At 32.8% G+C, this 22,398-nt stretch overlaps 1 protein-coding gene across 1 annotated transcript in view; it reads left to right on the forward strand.

Annotated features, from left to right (window-relative positions):
- Nucleotides 1–838: 838 nt before the first annotated feature.
- Nucleotides 839–22,398, forward strand: part of LOC129957285 (cytochrome P450 2C44-like) — a 41,894-nt gene continuing 20,334 nt past the window's right edge. The window contains exons 1-7 of the mRNA XM_056069547.1: nucleotides 839–978; nucleotides 2,762–3,112; nucleotides 6,503–6,830; nucleotides 9,063–9,256; nucleotides 11,430–11,693; nucleotides 12,029–12,208; nucleotides 21,590–21,937. Of these exons, the coding sequence (XP_055925522.1) occupies nucleotides 2,767–3,112; nucleotides 6,503–6,830; nucleotides 9,063–9,256; nucleotides 11,430–11,693; nucleotides 12,029–12,208; nucleotides 21,590–21,937 (1,660 nt within the window). The 5' untranslated portion in view covers nucleotides 839–978; nucleotides 2,762–2,766. The remainder of the gene's footprint in view (nucleotides 979–2,761; nucleotides 3,113–6,502; nucleotides 6,831–9,062; nucleotides 9,257–11,429; nucleotides 11,694–12,028; nucleotides 12,209–21,589; nucleotides 21,938–22,398) is intronic.

Genomic DNA, 22,398 nt, shown 5'->3' on the forward strand with positions numbered 1-22,398 from the left:
CGATTTATAAAGCCTTGTAAATATCTGCTTCAGAAATTTTAGACAATTTTTGTGGTTGTTTCGAATAAAATCATTTAACGAATCATGGGGCGGGTTTAGTGAATTTCAAACTTTTATAATCTAATCAATAGTAGTTATACAAGAGTAGAACTTTATTGCTTAAAATATTAGTGTACTAAATATGTTTTATTAAATATAAATAATACGACATGTAGACTCTATAAAATGTTTTATTAAGAATATATATATATATTGTCTGAAATAAAATAAAATATAATTTTTCTTATTAAATGTTATTCTTTTTTAATATATAATTTATTTAATGTCGTCACAAAAATATTGCTTTCATCGTGAATGCCAAAAGAACCAGAAAATCAAATGAAAGGTAAATGAAAAGATTAAAACTTTTAAGGGAAATGAATGGTTGAAAGAGGATAACTGAAACGGTCAAAATTATTCTTTGTGAGAATTATAAATATTTTATTTAAATACTGGTAAACAAATCAGAAAAAATGCGTTGCAAAGAAGTTGGAAAGAAGGATGAGAAAAAAATACAACCGAATATAAAGAATATCTTTAATGCAAACTTTAGCATTCACGCCTGAAATTTTTTGGCATTTTTGAAAAACGTTACGTCGAAATTATTTCCAGCACATATTTTTTAATCTTTATCTGTCACCCATCCAATCTGAATCAACTTATCTCTTTCATCTTGGAACCGTAAGAATTAGCATTAGACGTACCATTTTTAGAATAACTTATCTTTCCTTTCAGTATAGTAATTTTGATTGCATTATCACCCGGTGTTACAATACCGATTTGCAAGGCGATAATGGGGGCGCTTCGAGAAAAGGAAGAGGATAGTTTAACCTTGATGATACTTGATTGTCATTTAAAAGTGCGGGGTCGGCAGGAAGCCTATAATCTGCGCAGGACCGTTGGGAAGCTCACGGCAGTTTCAACTCGATTGCTGGAAAAGTAAGTTTTCTTGTTTAATGTCTCTCTTTTCAGGAAAAGAAAATCCTTTTATTCGCTATTAATAATTGTCCCGAATATTTAATCACTATTTCACTTGATCTTAACAGAAATAAAGAAAAAACATATTGTGGCTGAGTGCATGTATCCCTCCTAAACAAATGAACCGTGTTTACCCAAACTTGCCATAGTAATTATTTAAAACAAGGGACAGAATAGTGTCACATTTTCAAAATGAAAAATTTATTTATGTATTCAATTATTTAGAAACAACCTGCTTTTTATCTAAAGTAATTTCAGAGTAAAATACCACATACAAGTATTTTTATATTATTTTAAAATTCAAAATTTTATTTTTTAATTTTTTTTCAAATTTTATTTATTTTTTAAAATTGAACGAAAGGATACAGATTATTTTTAAAGCAAGGAAATTTATTGATACTCTTTTGTTGGGAAACGACCAGACTTTGCTCTGCTCCAACTTTAGTTTTTAGTATTTCTGTTTAATTCTTTCAATTTTTTTGTCACTTTATGTTGGCTTTAAAACACTTGAGAAGTTTATTTAATTAGCTTTTCGCTTAGATATATTAAGGATTCATTTAATTATACTTGGTTATAATTGACTAGTTGCATTTTTTAAAAATCGCCTGGTTCAAATTAAAACTTTCGTTTTATTTAAGAGACTTCTCAGACGTTGAAAAATTATTATGTATCGTAATATTTTATACAAAATTAATTTTTACTTTTGTATAAAATGTTTGTATATGCAGCATATTAGTTCTGTTTTGACTCAGTCTTTAAAATTATTTTTAAAAATTTTCACTTATTGCATTAATTTGTGCACAAAAAATGTATTCAATATTTGATAACGTGTGTGTTTAAAAGCAATTATCTAATAGAAGGAAAAACGTATGGAAATAAAATATCACTGAAAAGATAGTTTTATAAATAGTAAACTGATCCACAAAAATGTGTGATAATATATCCGCGGTCATTTAACAAAAACGTAAAAAATATGATTAACTTTTTTTTTCCAATAAGAAATCGAATACATTTTTTAAGAAACTGTTAAGCATCTATTACCAAAAAAATAACTTTGCTTGAAATGTGGTGGCTATAAGTTCAGTGGTCTTTGTTTGAGTGATTTTCGTTGCATTGGAATGATTTGGACTATTTTCCATCAAGCATTACGCATTTTATAAATACTAAGTTATCCTACAAATACCATCTGTTAAAAAAATATCCCATTTGTTCTTTCTTTTTTTCTTTTTCTTTTCTCTAACCAACCAAAAATATCTGTATAGAAGAGGCCTTCATTGCAACGATACTTATCAAACTGCATCTATAAAAAAACCCAGGAGTGTATATCCCTATACTTTTTCATACGAGTACGTTTCGCATTTCATAATAAATTATTATTTATATTATTATTTATTTATATTATTATTATTTAAATATTATTATTTATTTATTTTAATTATTCTTGATCTGACAGAAATTTTGTATATTTACGTATTGTCGAGGAAAAAACACAATTTTAATATTTTCAGAGTTAAATTACCAGTTAATCGATTCATTCACGTATATTTTCATTTTTGGTGGTTGCGCCACTTGTTGGTGAATTTAATAAGCAAATGGTTTCCAAGACCTATCATTTTTATTATTATGTATTATAGATTAGAATCTGAAAAGTAAAAAATAATCAAAATAAAATAATTCTACATCTCAGTTTTTTAAGAAGAGCCTACTTTTAAAATGTTGCTTTCCCACACAATACTTTTTACAGGGATCATGGCGCTGGCCGAGTATCTGTCCGAACCGCTGCTGATTTCAACTCTTGCTTTGTTTCTGACTTGGTTGGCTCTGGACTGGTGGAGGAAGAACAGCAAGTTGCCCCCCGGCCCATGGGGTTTGCCGATTTTGGGTTACTGGCCTTTCATTTCGAAGACTCATACGCAATTTATGGAAATGAGTAAAAAATATGGCAACGTCTTCAGTTTTCGTACCGCAGGCGGTAGGTTAATAACTATTTTGAACGGGCACAAAGTGATAAAAGAAGTCTTGTTGAACAGAGGGGAAGAATTTATTGGCAGACCACATGGGATGAATATTGTTTCTTGGATATCTGACGGAATAGGTGAGCATTATTTGTGCAGAAACAGTTTGCTCGTCTGTGACCAGACATGATCTCAATAACTGAAATCCAACTGGATTCAAAACCCCTACAATTAGTTCAAACATTCAATTTGTATTAGTTAACTTTCACTTTTAATTAAACATTACAGGTTAAAATGAATAGTTTTAATCACTAAATCATAGAAATTATGTCTGTAGTTTATATCTGTACTTTATTTTAATCAATTATATCACTTTTAGAAAATATATTCGGTTAATGAAATCATCTTTCTTAGTGATAAAAACTATGAATTAATTTGCAAGATGCAATATTTGTAAAAAAAACTTATTAAGCTAAATGAAACTCAGTTGCACACTATTGGTACACTTAAATAATGCTATGCATTGGTTTATTATTATTTTGGATGGATTGAAATTCGTCAGTCGGAGTTATGATACGGATTTTAAAAGCATGTTAGCCCCTATTATGTCTTCGTCGGGTTTTGAACTACTTTTAAATCCTAACCTCAACTTCCGGCCTTTTAACTTCTCGTTTATTTAACGCTCCTAATGTCACGCGAGTAAAAACTTCGCGTTCTTTTCTCCTTCAATAGGGCGGACCCGTAAGAACTCGGAAACGAAAACTCCCTTAAAATTGTGGGGCCCGTATTTTTTCGGTTACTGGTTTTTGCCTTTCCCCAACTCCAGCTGTGAGATAATAAATGAGTGTCCGTTATCAGTGGACGATATGATTGATGTCATTATGCTTATATCCTTTTAAGCATCTTGAAATTTCGCATGCGCTCTGAGCCGTTAATTTTGAGATTTTGAGAATAAATGCGTAGCCAAAATGAGTTTTAAATAACTTAAAATTATATATACCTGGAATGTACACATATACGTATTATTATTATTAATTTGATCCATAAGTTTCTATAACCTTCTAACATAAGAAAATAGTTAATCAAAAAATATATTAAAAAATATATAGTTAAAACCTGGCAAGTTTTTCTTTTATAACTTGCTTTTATTTAAGGATTTCGAATTGAGATTGCTATGCAACTTATTTTTTTAAAAAATACACTAAACATTTGTACAGAATTTACATAAGATAAGAGACTTTTTAACGAAATAATTTCCTTGGCTTTCATTAATAAGTATACTTAAAAATGGGGAGATCTTCAAAATGTATAAATCCAAAATAGTGAAGTGGATTTCGTTTTAAAAGATTAAGTTTGAGTTTATAAAATCGTATTTTTTTATAACGTAGTAATCTAATATAAAAATTAAATATTTGTTTAATTCTTTGCCAAAAATTCAAAATCATCGTCTAAAAATTCAAAAATTGTCTTTTCAATGATTATTTGTTTTTTATTTCGAAATTTTATCTTTTTGTAATAAATTCAAGAGCATATATTGAGCCGTTTTAACTGCAACATATTTAACTGTTATAAAATAACTCAAGACGTTTACATTATTGCTACACATATTTCACCATGGACTTTTTTTTTCATTGTTCAAGATGAAGGTATGAAGACAGGGTTAATATTTCCATAATTAGTAAATTTCTGTTAAAACTGACTTTTAGCATACTTTCATAAATTTGTCGTAATTGAACTACAGTTTAATTTACAACCAAGCAGTGAAGAAAATTTTTCAACGTTGTATTCATTTTTAAAAATTGCTGCTCTATCCTGTAATAAAATTAGAAATATAGCAATATATGATCGTTCTTATCTCCTGAAAATTGCTTTCTTATTATGATAAGCTGAATTGAAGTTGAATCAGAGAAATTTTTATTGAATAAGACATATGAGAGATCATCTGAGACATTTCAAAAATTAAAAAGAAATATTCAGTATTATACAGAAAACTTCATTCCTGAATGATTCTATTCTATTTATTTATAATTTTTATTATCCTGATTAGTTTCAACAAAAACGTTTTTGAATTCATTGAAGTTTGTCCATTCCCCTTTTAAATTAAGAATTTACTATCGAGGAACTGATAGAAAATTCAAAAAATATGTAGCACGGAATAGTAGATAGTGTCTGAAACAGTACGAGTTATACGACTATCAAGATTTGAAATTTCAAGGTGTTTTGCTGAAGAAAGCATTTAATTAAAAATTTTATATTGACCAGCAACCTCAGCAAATATGTTGGTCGCCAAAAGCAGAAGAAATAAATAAGAAAGATCAATGCAACTGTATTTGCAAAGCTTTGAAATTCAGAATTTTTTTAATGATATTTTTAATGATTCGTTTACCCCACGGTATGTCGCTATCCGATTGCGAAATAGTGAGATCTTTGATTCTAATCCAAATAATTTAATGTTGAGATTTTTTTAAATTTTAATTTATTTTAAAATGGTCCTTAATATTCTATAGGAACGTTTTTTAGAGGGATTCCAAAAATTCCAGTTGCAAATGGTTAATTATAAGTCTAAATAACTTATTTGAGTCATGTTTCGAGGCCAAATTTGTATAAAGAAAAGAAATATTTATTTTACAAAGAAATATTTTGACAATTATTTTTATTTGTTGCAGTTACAAGGCGTATCAACTGCATAGTCCAGTTATTTCAGCACTACTGAATAATTGTAAAAGATATTTAATTACAAAATTTTAATCATGAAGAAATGGATATCTCGGAAAGTGAAATTTCCTAATGACACTATTATTTTTCTAATTACTGATGAAACAAAATTATAACGTAGTTCTACTTAATGCAATTAATGTTTTAAACATGCATTTTAAAATATTTAAATGCATTTTCAATGCGCCGAAAGGAAATTTTTTTTGAAGAATTAAATCGCTTGTAAGTAATTTTTAGAAATAATTTCCCGGAACGATGGAAAAAAATTTGACAAACATATTACAAAGAAAAAAAAATATTAGACGAACACTTTGACTGAATTTACATATCCTTTTGGTTAATTATAGACACTGACGCATATTTGTGTTTTCGGTGACAGGTCTTTCGAATCATTTAAGTCGTTAAGTTTCAGAATTATTGCATTCGCACACCAAAAAAAGACAGATAGGCTTAAAAATAAAATTTTTATATTTCATTTGATTCAGATTTTGATGCTGATTTACAATTTGTGTATGGATTCTATTTTGAATTCTACTCAGTGAGCTCTCTGTTTCATTGGGTTGCAATGCTCGCATGTGCAAGAGCGAATATACACACTTTTTAGGAAGACACAAATTGACAGAAAGACGCCATTCTAAAGCTGTGTTTCCCAGAATTGTGCAGAAATTCATCAGAATTTAGATGTTATATTTATTAAAGTTCATATTTTTGGGGGTTCTCCCTTAGATTTAGTGGGTTCCCATCGTGATCACAAAAGTTGACTTTTGCTATTTCACACAAAATACCATTTATTCAGCAAACGGTTTAATTCTCAGGTATATCTCAGGAGGAGGCGCAACCTTGGAGTGAACAGAGGAAATTTTTCATGCAAACTGCAAAAAATTTTGGATTAGGAAAGCAAGAGTTCGAGTTCCAGATTCAGGACGAAATCAAGATCCTCCTTCAAGAACTCAGAAATCTCGATGGCAAGCCGAACGACTTGTGCTTCCACCTGGCCTACACTTTCAACAGCATCATCAGCAAAGTCTTGTTCAACAGGAAGTTCGACAAGGATGTGACATTTAAAAGAAATCTCAACAGTATGAATGAAATGGTCCATTTATTTACTGGCGCTTTTCATCTGCTGATCGGAATTCCATTTCAGTAAGTTGATTATTGATATCCAAAAAAAATATTTTCATTTTGGTTGCTTCATTTTTTTAAAAATGGAATTATAACAGTCTATTGGAATAAACAGCAATTGATTTTTCAAGCATTTACTTAAGTGCTACAAGTCAGAATTTCAACACAGTTTCCGATGACAAAACAATGTTTTATTATTTTCAAACTGTCAATGTATGAATACTTCAGTTAATCAATTCATTCGATTCTCTAAAAGTTTCGTCACCTTGTAGTAAATTCAAGAAATTTTTTACGCGATTCCATATTATTTATGAATTATAATTTGGACGTCTAAAAGTAGAAAACAATAAAAGCAAAAAGTATCTAATTTTCTGTACACTAATACAATTTTTTTTAAACCTTTTTAGCATTGACATTTAATCTGACATATATGTTAATAAAAACGGAGATTCGTCATCAATTTTTAATCCCCTATTTAATGCCTTCGAACTCATGCAATTGCGCTGACCGATGATAATACGTAATATTTTTTTTAAAATTTTATTGATTAGCTGGCTATTAGAAACAAAATGCAAAAAACTAATTCGCTTAGCGAGCGATGTTTCGTTGAACAAGTGGCGAGGAGTTAAAAGATGGAATCGCCTGTGTAGAGCGCTTGTTTGAAGACAATATTTCTCACTCGATTGGGGGAAGTTTAGGCTGGATAGTGTGGTGGAACGTGGTTCCTGGGTGTTTCTGAAGTGATTGTGGAGCTTTAATCTATGACTCTGGCTAAGATTGTGGGGTTAGAAATGGATGGACATCTAGGAGCTGCAGGGAAATATTTTGAAGCAGCATCCTAAGTGGTGATTCGAAGTGAGCAGTGGACTGTACTTTTGCTTAAACTTCTTTATTTACACTATATACACTCCTTTTGTGGTGAGTAGATCATATAATACATGGCTGATTGCGGTATTGCATTGCGGTTGGCTTTGTTAAGCCTTACAAACTGAAGTTGTACACAGCTTCTTCGGGGGCTGTAGAGCCGATGCTGGTCAACGTTCTAATGAACCCCGGAAAGACTCGACCGGAAGGGCGGGTAAAGGGGTTGCCGTAATTTTAACATTGCCAAGTTTGGCGTTAAGCGACATTCGCGTGAACACTGAGTCATAGGCAAAAGCTACTTGAGAGAGGAAGAAATGATGGATGCAAACGAGCAACACCCTCCCAGTGAAATAAGAGACATGCTGGAATCACGGGAAATGATTGCATCGTATGATAAGAAGCATCGAACTGAATAGCCAGTAACTAAGCGTGCTTAAAATTCATTTAACAATAATGCTTTATTTCACTTCATCAAATTTTGAAGCTGAGTCAGACAACTGTCTTTAGACAATTTTCTTGTAAAAAAATCATACATATTAAAAAATGAATTGCATTATTATAAATTTGTTTGAATATTTTTTGCAAAGATGAGCTTATTGTCCTATTTTACATGGATTCCTATGGAAAAAATTATTTCACTTAACCAGTGTTTTGAATTTCGAGTACTATTCGGGAACAAATTATGCCCGTTAAGCGAAATTCCACTGTGTCTGTATCTCTAGTCTAAGATATCTTTATAAATATCGAGGTCGAGATGACATGTTATTACGGCTCCGCTTTCGAGAACTGACTTCACCTCCGTATACGAATGGCTGGTGCAAGCCAAATGTGTCAGGATTAAATGCTCTCCTGCTGTTGTGGCGCTGGAATTTGGAGAGAGAGATGTCAGTTCAGATGCCGTTATCATCATCTGACTACAGCTCAAAATTAAAACGACATTCGTCTCAAATTAGCCTTTTAACTAACATTCTATAAGAGCCAAAGATTTGAGGTTGGAATTTGGGGACAATTTCATGCGCGAAAATATTTTTTATAAAAAGTAAGAATTTTCTCTAAAACGGTAGCTTTTTAACCTTAATTTTTCGAATAATGGTGATATTACTAGAAAACGCATCTCTCCTTGTTTAACCTAATTACATTATTCAAATAAGCCTGTAAATAAACTTTAGGGCCTAAATGAGATCAATTCGCGGAATGGGTCGATCCCTGAAAGCTTTGAAACTGCATTTTTACTGCAGAGTCACTGTTATAAAAATTATCTTCGTTAAATTTGCCAAAAAGTTTTTATTGATATAAAGCATTTAATATATTTTACTGTTAAATTATGTTATATTGTGTGAGCAGAAATAATATTTCAGCAGATAATGATTGAAAAACTTTGGTTTCCAGTCTCTTTCTGTACATTTTTGGAAATAAAGAAATGGTGAAAGGAAAGAAAGATATCTTGAAATTTGTCGGCAGGGTCGTGGATGAAATCAAGCAAAGTTACGATCCAAGTCACCCCAAATGCTACGTTGAAGCTTACTTGCAGCAACAGGAAGAGTTAAAAAAGAAAGGCAGGCTCCAAGAAAGTTCGTTCACAGGTAAGCACTAAAAGAAAATTAGAGTTGGCTAAAATTAACCATAACCAGATACAAAAAAAAAAAAAAAAAAAATCATGTGTCTTCTATTTCTACGCAGATGTCACAACCATAAATATGGCCTCAAAGGAGATTGTAAATGAATTATAATAAAAGCATGTAAAATTAAGAAAGAGAAAGACATATTTTGTTTTAAAAAAAGAGAACAAGCTGTAATTTAAAACATTTCGACATTTTAATTGTATAATTATATAAAATGTATTAGATGTATTTAGAAAAGGATCATTAAAAATTTCTGTGAAAAAATGGATTAAATATAAGAATTTTGATACTATCTCTATTAGGCCCTGAATTTTGGAGATTCTTCCTGAAAAATTCCATACGCTGTCGAGAGATTATAAAAGGCAAGGCGCTCACAACAGAATGGATTCTTTTTTGTTGATCGCGGAGTGAACTCTCCAGCTAATGTTGCTGTTTTCGAATGTGTGATTTCTTGGTTGTTTATTTCGCAAGTCCCTACAAGTGCCCTTCAGGAGTACTTCTATTTCTACCCATACTTCATGTTTTCTTAAGGAATGGAGCTTGTTCTTTTAATATCGAGTTTTTTTGGCCCGCCCCTTACTTTCAATGAACACTGCGATCAAAAGTGAAGTGCGACGAAATGATACTCTATCGTAGGAGCTCATTCTCTTTATTAGGCCATTTAGTGTAGGCAAATCTTACCAGAATATATTAGAGTCTTGGACGATGAATTTATAAAGATTTTATTTCTGATGCATTTTTCCGTGACTTGCTCATAGATTTCCATAGTATGTCGCGCTTTTGTACTTCATTTCGTCGTGTAGCAACAATAAATATTTCTTCCCTTTCAAGGATCGAATTTCAAACTTTTGATGGTTCCACGCCAAATTTTATTTCTGAGCTGCTTTTCGTTTTTTAAGCGACCGTGTTTGCTCATATCACTGGCTGGCACGAGGAGTCTTATCTGAAAGTGCAGTCAGAAGTTTGATACATATCTCTCACTTTTGTGTAATGACTTCATGTTGAATTTGCTTCGTCTAGCTCATTGTATATGTGCATGAACAGACAGGCAGCCGATGACATGATTGATAGATATAAAACATGAACATGAAAAAATACAGATCTGTCATTCCGATATAAAATCAACGGCAGTGAATTCTCGAAAAAATTCTCGGATTCTCTCTAATAAAATTGATATTCCAGAGAACGCCTTCCAAGGCATTGGCGTGCAATAGTTATGAAATATGGACGTTCATTTAGCGTTTTTACGGAATCTACCAATTGATCTTTGACAATTAATCTCAATTCCCTGATATGAGGTGAACAGCATCCGAAAATCGAATTTGGGCTATAGATGCTTCTTTCCAAAGTGATATAAATCCAAATGGGATAGAAAATGACAATTATAATAATTTTATAACAGAATCACATACGGAATCTGATATATTTAAATCATTGCCGTTTGCAGTTATCATGTTTGCTTGTTCCCAAAAAAGTACAGACCAATAGGTGTTAAATCTCACATTGTTGTGTCATTTCGCTGAAAATTGGAACATTGGTGTTCATTTAAACATAAAATATATTTTTCTGCAATCTAGATCTGTGCGTCGAATTTTATTCATCGAGCTTTCTTCGATCTGTAGTGTCCATTTATATTCGGACAGTCAGACTTCCTCTGAATAGATTTTGCTTAAAATTGCATAGACATCTACAAATTTGATGTAAACATCATATAACAAATTTCATCCATACAGCTGAAAGCGTTTTTTCTTTCTTTCTTTTATTTTAGCTATCTTTGTCACAGATGATGCCAAAAATGTGTTTTTCGTGAACAGAAAGGTCTAAAACACGGAGATTCGTCAAAATCTCAATATCAAGTTTCTGGACAATACTTTCCTTATACTTCTTCGTATACGAGAAAATAAAAAAAAAACTAATTGCCAGTTGTTACTTATGCAAGTCATAAGATTTGAAAACTACATTCAGATACACATAGATGTAGAGACAAAAATATTTTTTATCAGGCGAAGTGAGGTTTGAAAAAAAGAAATTCATCCGAATTTCAAAGGTCGAGTTCTTTCATGATAGCGATCCTTTTTCAATGTAATACTTTGCATGCGGGAAAATAAATAGATAAATAAAATTTTCTTTTCAGAGCATAGACTGAAAGCCAATGCATACAACCTGTTCTTCGAGGGCACAGAGTCCGTCACCTCTACCATCGGAAGCCTGCTGGTGGAGCTGAGCAAGCACCCGGATGTGCAGAGGAAGGTGCAAGAAGAGCTGGATAGCGTTGTCGGGCGAGAGAGACTCCCATCTTGGACGGACAAGCAGAACCTACCTTACATGGACGCAACTATACAAGAACTTTACAGGAAGGCAGCGTTGTTTCTTGTTTTAACAATGTACTCTAATTTCAGTAAGTACTGCCAATCAGGAATTTTATGTCTTTGTTAGCAGATTTCAAGGCATTGACATTATTAAAGAAACTACCCTTTCAATGTTATCATTTAAAATATTAAATAATAATTAATAATAATTTAGTTAGAAAGAGGCACTTGCATAAAACGCATCATTAAATATAAGGTTTCTTTGTAAGCGTCTCTAATGAATGAATTTTAATGTCGATAGTAATAAAAATGCTATCATCGCAGTAAAAAGTTCTGTAAAGCTCCATTTGTCGCATAAATGTGATGTTATATGAACTACGTTCATTGCGATTTTTCAATTTATTGTTGTTGTTTTTTTTTCCAGAGGAGACTACCATTGAAGGTTACAGGATTCCCAAAAGAAGCATCGTCATCGCCAACCTGTACAGCATCCACTTCGACCCGAAACTCTTCCCGAATCCTGACAAGTTCGATCCCGGCAGATTCCTCAACAGCGAGGGGAAGCGCATCAAAGTGGAAGGAGGACCCTACCTGTTTGGATTGGGTAGGAGGGGCATTCTTCAAAATGCGATGAATGCATTTAGTTTAGCTTAGTTATATTAGCTTCCCGTTTTAAAGTAACACTAGGGCTATTTTGAGACAAACCTTGTCATTTTGAACAGCAGTCAGATGACGAGGATGACACCTCTCTCTCCAAACTCCCACATCACACCAGTTGGAGGATGTTTGGCCCCGATGGGTTTAATGTGCACTAGACTCGCTTACACGACGGTTCTTCGGTGGAACCGGGTCTCGAACCTGAAATCCTCCAATTTCGAAGCCGAGACCTTACCATGCATGCCATTTTTTTTAATAAAAATTTGAATTTCTGCATGTGAGGTCATTTGGCAGTAAAGAAAAAGATTTAAAAAAATTATTATCTAATCCAAACAGATATATACAATAAGATTTATATATAAATAGAGAGAAAGAAAGAGAGAGAGAGATTATAATTCGTATAAAAAAGGATTATGAAATATATCCTATATATGAAAGACTAAAAAATCAACAGATTTGGATTTAAAAGAATTTATCTAGGAAAGATATATTGTAAAGAATGATATATAAATATATGTGAAGGTTTGTCAAAAATATGAAAGCCTAAACAAAATCCTACAAGAATGCGGTGCTGTTAAGCGTAAATTTGTGAAAAAATAAACTTGCTTGAAACAATTTGCTAAACATTCATTAAAAATTGAAAAGCCTTATAAGTGCTTCACATTCCATTTATATAAGTTTATACTTACGAAAACCTCATGAAAAGTCAATTTTATTTTAATTTGCATATTTATGCTCAGAACGATTTATTTTGAACTCTGGAACAATTTGATAAAAACATTTTTTTTATTCATATTTATTAATTCGTAATTCACTCTATAAAACATCTGAGTTGACTTTTTCAGTTTAAAATCATGCTGATTGTTTCATTTAGTTGAGTTAATTCATTCTTACAGGCCGCGTCATTTAAAAAAATTCCCTGCGTATCTTACGGATGTGCTATAGAATAGAAGCACGGCTGTGACATGTTATTGAGATATTTGCCATAAGAAACGCAAATTTGATATTGGCTCGACATTTCTCAAACTGAAAAATTGTTATAAAATGGCACCATTTTAGCTCATTATTCCCTAATTGAATGACCAAAATTTTAGCTCAATGCTTGCGATTTACTGAATACCGATTTTCTTCGGGCATTTAGATTTCCCAAGCCTCTTATACTCATCCAGTATGCAATCAAATGTTAATAGCTGAAACTGATCTTTATAAATTTACTTTTTATCAGTCCAACCAAATATCTAAGACTTCAATAGCTCAAGTTCTGATTATTTTCTTCGTATAATAAAAGGAAATAGTTGCAGCAGAGAAGCTCTAGCAAAACTGTCGAATGCGGAAACTAAATACTGGAATACTATTAAACAGTTTTATTAAAATGGGGGGAAATGTTAGCTGAAGAAATAAAGTTAGAAAAACATTTTAAAAATTAATAAATGAATTTAAAGTTATCCAAAATGTTGAATATTAAACATTTGTTAAATTTTAAAGCTAGCATGCATTTTTTTCCTTTCCAGGAAAAAGAGCTTGCATTGGAGAAATTCTGGCACAAGTGGAAATCTTTCTTCTGATCGGTAGTTTGCTACAAAGCTTTTCTCTTCCCTACGCAAAAGACATGGACAGCTTAAGAGTCGTGCCCAGAGAATGAATTCAAATGCACAGAGAGCCGCCCGGAAAACCGCACATAATTTTCAATAATGCATGTCTGTATTGTGTTTTTATTTGTTCTTCTTTAAATGCTTCATTGATTTTTTTTAATATTGCTTTAAATATGACACTTCATGTTTGAAAGAAATTTTAGTTGTACTATTTATTTATAATAAAAAGAAACTAAAAAAGACTATTTTGTGAGTATTTTTATTTGAACTTATTATTTATTTTTATTTTTATTCATTTTATTGAATAATGAGAGTACTTCTTGGATATAAGATTCAGAGGTCTTACCATTTTGCTGAGAACCAGCATTTAAAAGAATCTCAGTTTAGCACCGTATCTCATCAGTTCTGCAAAACATGTTGTTCAAGAAATTCTGGAACGTAGTCCAATCAGTGAAAAAGTCCTCATTGCTGTCGAACCAATGTCCAGCAGCTCCGTCCAAATAGAAAATAACATTAGCAAGGCACATTGGATCCTCCCAACGGTTATGGATCTCAATTCTTTGAAAATTCTTCAGTCACATGCTCGTATCTTGCTGGGCATCTCCGGAGAATATGCAGAGATTTCTTGATCGGTTGTAAGTCAGAAAAAATATTGCGATAATAGAAGAACTGGTGCCAATAGATAGTGTTGTTTCCATTTTTTTGTTATCAAGCATTTTCCTCGAACTTCTGATTGGATCAGTCAATAGACCAAACTCTGGAGGTTCTCCTTTCGATCGTCGACTTCTGAGTAGCTCGTCTGTCGTTTTTGTTATCGTACCCGCGCCTCTGCCAAACTGTCACGTAGATGAAGTGAGCGTAAATAAACCATGTGTTATCGAAAGTTAAAGATAACACTCACTCCTCTCGACTCCAGACTTTATTCAAGAATTAAATCTTACATCTGTTTTTATCCACAAGATGAAATGACTCGAATCTTCCAGATTTAGAAATATACGGAAATTATAAGAACATTCTAGAACAAACGATAAATAACAGAAAGTAAATCAATAACAAAACAATCTTTAGGTAACTCGCCTGCAGTCAGATAAGAACTTGCGAACTGTCGCTTTTAGTCCATAGCATTCTACCACTGAGCCATTCAGTCCTCGCTAAGTTCGAATAAGTTTCGTTACATTATACTCATTACAATACTTCTCAAATATAAAGTATTCTAAGAGAAATAAAATAATCATCAAACATCGTTGTTACTTTCCCATAGATGCAATCTTTCCTTAGGGGAAAAAATTAAGAGAGGCATTTTAATTCTCATGACTTAGAGCCTTTCTTATCCTTCCGGGTTCAGATTCCGATTTTTTTCTAACCAAGTTATCCTCTCGGAGTGGGGAAACCATCTTAATTTTCCCCTAAGAGAAAGTCACAGCAAAACACTATATGTTACGAATCTGTTTTATTTTTCTTCTGATCTCCCTCAATCTGAAAACACCATTTCTGGAATGAAGCTAGTCTGTGAGGAAAATAAATAAAAATTGGAAGAACTAGACTAAATGAATTTAGCGTGTGGTTTTATCATCAGAACTGGTGTATCTACATCACACTTTGCACCAAACGCATTATGCGCTTAATGATCTTGCTATGTCAATAAAGAATGGCAATACGCTAGTGCCAGGGTGAAAGTTTGTAGATTCTTTTCAATACGTTTTTTAAAACTTGTCTCGTGTTTCCAAAAGTGGAATTTTGGGATTCATTTTTCAATCATTGCCTCAGCAGTAAAGCAAGGGATCTAAAACTTTTAAACTTTGAAATGCACTTTCTAAAAACCGATCCACCTTATCTTCTGCGCAAGACATTTTTACATGGACGAACAGAATTCTTTTCGAAAGAACTTTTGTGGGTCAAAACAGAGGGACAAAACTTTCCCGCAAACTCGCGCTTATTTCCAACAGACTGAAACCAAAATTTGACTTGGAGCTACAGTTACAGTCAAAAAATTGCACAACAAATTTAATATATTTAAGTTATCATGTTTTTGGGTTATCATGTTTACATGCTTCTTAAAGTAAAGACCGACAGGCGTTCTTCTTGTTGGATATGGCACAAAATTTGATACTTGTCTGTAATATAGATTTAAATTTTTTTTTGTACTAAATTTTATCCAAATAGTTCTCTTCGTTTCATGTTAACCTATATTCGAACAGCTAGACAGAGACTCTCTCTGAACAGATTTTATTCAAAATTTAATATAAATCTACAAATTTGGTGTAAATATAGTACACCAAATTTCATCCGTACAGATCAAAGCATGTTCGAATTATTTTTGCCACAGATAGATGGATAAACATAATGCTAAAAATGTGTTTTTCGAACTCAGAGAGGTCTAAAATGTAGATTTGTCAAAATCTGCAGGTCGAATTTTTGGCGCTTACAATACTTTCTATATATTTCGTATACCAGAAAGTAAAAGAAACTTTCTTCCAGAATGAAGTTTTAACTATTAAATGTAACATGTGTTTGCACAAATGAATATAAAACATTTCGAAATGATCCTTTACACAAACTGATTTATACATACATAACAGAAAGAATTCCCGCTTAGGTGGTCGAGACCTGAGGCAGTGGAGGGAAATCTAACTTGAAGCAAAGCCGCAGATGGAAGCAACAGGAATCGAGACAGATATATCGTAAGCAAGAGAGGCTTTTTTATATAAAGTTCCATCAATTTACTCGGGGGGGTGGGTGAACATGATTACTGAAAAATCCAACAAACAAGAGATGTGAAGTTTGGAATGTGGTATTGCTCTATCATAAATAAAGACCGACATCAAAGTTTGGAATAGAATAACTTGGAAAATTTTTACTGAAGCTGATAGAAGTTTTCGTTAACACGTTCACTGCTACGATTCAAGCCTGATATCCGGGCCTTCTGTCTAATTAGATGATCCCTTCTTTGCAATCTTTTAACTGCAGCAGAGAAGGTGTCATCTAATAATATAGATGGCTTGGTACAATTATATATTATCTGCGACGCGCCAGCGCGTCAGTGGCAGCGAATGTGTTAAGCTGATAGGCTAGAAAAAAAGATCAGAAATATGCGCTGTGTTTTCTTCATTATACTGTGAGGGAAGTAGATTCAGTAAAGGCAACTGTATATTTGCAACGAATGTCATATTAATGCTCATTCGAAAAGAATATAATCCTTCAACGCAGTAACAGCGGCGTTTTGTTCAGTGGATTTTCAACAGTGGGGAAGTCGCAGAGTACCTATAGCAGTACTAGTTCCATTGATGACTCGAAGGAAGCAACCCATCGATTAAAAAAAAACTTGAAAAGGTCGGAAAGCAATATGAGACAGAATTTGGTTTGCACCCTATAAATGGGGGTGGAGGAGGCTGCTTTACTCTGACTTAAGTACTTCTATATTTTGATTTCAAAGAAGAAGAAGAAAATATTACGTGGCGTTTGTTACTAAATTGTGCCAATAACTCTTAAAGCTATGGACTTTTTTTCCGCAGCATCAGCAGAGCCGGAATTCAACTTGGAATTTCAATTTTCGTTAATTGCAGTTATATATGCCATGTCTATGAGTCGTTGCCTTGGTTCCTTAGCATCGTGAATCGACAGTGATTTTGGATTCTGAATCAGACAATCTTGTGCGGGTATTCATTTGCCAAATAGTCTTAAACCAAGTAATCATTCTTCCTTTATTCTGTGCTTTCCATTTCGCTGTAAACGAGTCATATGCAATGCAGACGAACTATAAACAAACAAGCATTCTAAACAAATAAACATTCTAAACAAATAAACCCAAGGCTTTTCAAAATTCTAGATTGCGGTTTTCGCGTCATCAGCAAAGCTGGCATTGCTTCACTTTTTCTACTACTTTCACACCGTCAGAAACAAACTGCACACGACGCAGGTGACTACACCGAAATACTATGAAGGTTTTAAGCTAATACCGTGTTGTACTGCCTTTAATTGTACAATTTTTGAAGTCATTAAATGTATGAGCCTTACATGAAATATAAAACATGCCAATTTGCATTTGTACACAAGAAAATAGAAAGGAAACGCTCCACTGTTTATATTTATCAGGTGATTAGGAGCTGATTTCTTTCTGAAGAGAAAAACTAATGCTTCTAGGAGAAATATGTTTGTTCTACAAGAATTCATTTAAATAAGCTAGAAGTTATCCTCATTCTTGGTCCAAAAAATATATTCTACATTTGAAATCTCCAGACAAGAATAAAATAACTTTTTCATTACATAAAAAAATTCATTGAAATTTTGCAATTTTTAAATACCGAGAAAACAAATACTTTCATAAATGGATTAAGTCTAAAGATAAAGGATAGTGATTTGACATCGGCATTTGATTGAATCACTCTATTTCGATTTGAAGGTAAAAGAATTAATTTCCCAGAAAAACTTAAATCTAAATGATTTAAAATGTGAGAATTTGAAGATGATCAATAAGCGAAGTATTTATATCAACGTTATTTCAATAAATCTTAAGATCAGAGCTAGGGGAAGCGTTAATGACATCACCGTACAAACACTTAGTAAAATGTTAAATAATGGAATAGCTATGAATTTTAAGATCAATTAGCACCAAATAGATTCAGCATCAATAATGCTTTGAAGCTGTGTTACTGTTTCCCTTCCACGTTATTAATATAATTGAAAAATGAATTTTATAGATATCCTTACATTCTGAATGGATATGCGTAGTTGAGTCACTTTATTTATTTTTATCACCTATTTAATAGCCGGAGTAGTCTCTTCTTGCAATCAAAATAGCAATTAAGTGGCTGGATATAGACTCAACGTGTGTTTGAAAGAGGTGACAGGCATCTGTGGTCATGAGAATGGAAGAATACCATATGACGTGAAGATTCCAAGGTGAAGGGATTTTCTGTCTGATGTGTCGATTGAAACATTCTCATGTATTTTCACATGGATTAAGACCTGGGGTGGTATTTGGAGGCCGGGGTAGCAACTAAAATTCCCCCACGTCGTTCTCGAACCCTTCAAGGACAATTTTAGATGCATGCCATGTAGCACTATTCTGCTGATACACTCTATCCTTCGCAGGATACGCTGTTGCCATGTAAGGATGTACATGTTCGGCAACGATGGATATGTACGCATATTTACTGAGGTGACAGGCATCTGTGGCCATGAGAATGGAAGAATACCATATATCCACAGGAATTAATGAACCTAAACCCCGTCAAGGAAACATGTTCCAGACTATCACACTGTTTGCTCCATTTTGTTGGCGCACGGCGTTTCTTGCAATGTAAACTTGTCAACATGGGTGATAAAAATCTGACGTCAGCTTCGGAAGAATAATTATCGACGGTAGCGCATCGATCACTTTTAACCAGGCGTCGCTAGTGACTCTCACATCTGTAATTAATGGTCCGTGGTGCCCCATGTTTCGCAAACCTGGACTGCTCACACACTTGATTCGTCCAATTATTGTACACGTGCACTACAGAACTGCGTAAACATTTCTCGAACAGTGCGTTTTCAAAAATAACACGTATTCTGAAAGCACCTTATATGTCTTCCAATCAACAGGTACAGGTAGAGGTACAACATTCTAACCTATGATTGGAAACAACTGTATTTACGTCAAAATGCTTGGTGGTCATAATATTGTAACTCAACTGTGTATTCAGCGGGGCGCTTATACGAAGAATAAGATTTCTCGCACTCGCACTCTTGCAAAATGAATGCGTTTGACGTTGACGATTGTTGATGGTGTTATTATTTAATTAGCTATTTATTGGTTGCTACTGTCTTGATATATTCTACAAGTGCTCCTCTTTATGCGTACTTGGGAGTGTGTTTTTCTTTTTTTTAATTTACGCTTTGTGTTATTCATGAGATAAAAAGTCATTCTACATTATTCGGCATGGAAAACTAGTTTCATTGTACCCAACGAATGATTTCTGAACATGGTTTTCAGGAATGAGGCTCTGCAATGTGTAGACGAATTCTCGAGCAAAGATGGTTATGGGAGTTCGATTTTTCGATTTGATTGTTTAGTGTATCGATTTAGAGAAATCTAAGTCACGTAGACATGTGTTTTCGGCTTGGAGAAAGAAGGATAGAACTGAGCAAAGGTAAGGAAAAATGCTACCTGGAGAAGAAAAAGACTCGAATCCAAATCGAAATAGAAGGAATGGTAGTTCAAGTTGAAGAAATTAATGATTAGTTTAATAAATTCATAGGAACGATAGGAAAAGCCAGAATAGGATTGGAAAGCAAAAAAAGCTTTCCAGTGTATGGAAGGGAAGATTGAGGAAATAAAAGACGAAGTTCAAGTAATAAATGTTCCTTGACGACAAAATATCGGCAATAAAAATGAAGGTTTTAGAAAATGCAAAAATTATGGCCATATCTCTATTAGAAACCGAGATCTGAGCTGTTTCTCGAATATTCTATGTACTGTCTAGGCCTATCTGGGGACTATATAAATAAAGACACTCGCAGGGAAAATAACTCTCTCTCTGGAAAGTTTATCATTTTGTGAGTGAGTGATGTCGATTGCTAATGTTTGTGCCTTTATTAACGTTTTTATTAGTCATTCACAGCAAGAAGATAATTGAATAGCATCACTTCAGCAGCAAGGGCTTTGACCAACATTAATTAACAAATTTCAATAAACATTTCAAAAGGAGGATGAGATTTCATCATCATAATTCTTTTATATTCTTTTCTTAAAGACAAGTTAGTTTATTCTTCCAGCACAAATGGAGTTTAGAAAATTTTCTAATTGTAAAATGCATACAGGTTTCATGAAAGCACGTTGATATTCCTTCAAAATTATATTTTTTGCTTCAGAAGAAACTTGCTTCATTCTTTTTGAATTTTCTTTTTGCAGAGTTTCTACATCTATTGGACAGTATTTCGATGCCGATTCTATATTTTAGAATTACATGGTATGTTTCGGGTGTAAAAAAAAGGGAAGAAATAGAGTGCATATGAGCTAGAATTCATTAATCGGGTGCAATGCAATCTTATGGTCACTTTAGAAATCAATTCTCTTAGTGACAGTCGGAGAATTTAATATATTTCCTCATCCATTATCAGTAATACTATGGAATCCTTTTATTAATTTAATTCGAAATTCATTGATTGCACTGACAATGCTCGAATGAATTAAAAAATTAATGAAAATTTGTTATTTTACTGATATTTTATTTCCAAAAATCTATAATACTTTTATGGTCATCTTGAGTGTAAGAGAACACAAAATGTAAAAAAATAAGTTTAATAGAAAACGAGTGAAAATTCGATAAGATTTTTTTTTTACAAATAAAAAGCAATGAAGTGAAAATTAAGTGTTTAAAAATCAATGATAATATGGCAAGTGCGCACAATATTACGCTTGCCATTTGTAATATTATTGCAGAGGGATAAGATAATATACTTATTGCTACAAAATAAACCAACGCGGAAAGAAAATTCCTTCATAAAAATATCGGTCCTTCAAATTTAAGTAACGCAAACATATCTGAAAAAGTCTGATCTTATCACAAACAGAAAATAAATCTGTTCCACGTTTTAATCTTCGACCTAAACAAAGAGTGAACTGATAATGGCTGGTATGACGTTTGAAAGAGCGATTTCTATCTAATAAAATTAAACTAAGATAATCTATCGCGGTGCCGTCACTTCCTTATTAACCTATTAAAATCAGTCCAGACTGAATGCTGTCACATAAGCCATGGCTCTGGATCAGGTTTTATCCCAACCATTACTGGTTGCTGTTTGTATCCTGGTTCTGACTTTCTTTCTCCTGGACTGGTGGAAAAAGAACAGCAAGTTGCCTCCTGGACCATGGGGTTTGCCGATATTAGGTTATTACCCCTTTCTTACTGCCACTCACTTGGATTTTACGAGGCTTAGTAAAAAATATGGCAACGTTTTCAGTTTTCGGACTGTTGGAGGGAGGTTAATTGTTGTTCTGAATGGTCACAAAACCATCAGAGACATTCTTATCAATAGAGCGGAAGAATTTATCGCAAGGCCACATGGCACGAACTTAGTTTCTTGGATGTCTGATGGGATAGGTAAGCGTTTTCAAAATTTAAAAGAAAACGTATGAAACAGGTTATTATTAGAATACAAAAATTGTAGAAGATCATATTTTTGTCAAAAATCTGGAGCTCGATGCCAAAATATTATGTTTTGATCAGACATTTAAACGTTTAAGCCAAAGTCATACAAGAATGGCAAGCTAACAAATTAAATTAGAATGTTAATCAGATTTTCAATTTTTATTGCATGTTCAAGATAATTCTTTCTTTAAATTTTTATTCTTATTCATTAGCATGTTACTAATGAATTTGCTACATTTTGCTACATCATGCTTTCAAAATTTTATCTTAACCTCTAGATTTTCAATTCAAAATTATTTTCTACAATTTAATATGCTAAACAAAGTGTGTTTTTGGAAACTTCTTAGGTTCTTACTTTCCAATACATTTATTCCATTACAATATTCTTTCAATTATATTGACGAGTAAATTTA

This window comes from Argiope bruennichi, chromosome 11 (genome assembly GCF_947563725.1).
Source record: "Argiope bruennichi chromosome 11, qqArgBrue1.1, whole genome shotgun sequence".
Lineage (NCBI taxonomy): Eukaryota > Metazoa > Arthropoda > Arachnida > Araneae > Araneidae > Argiope > Argiope bruennichi.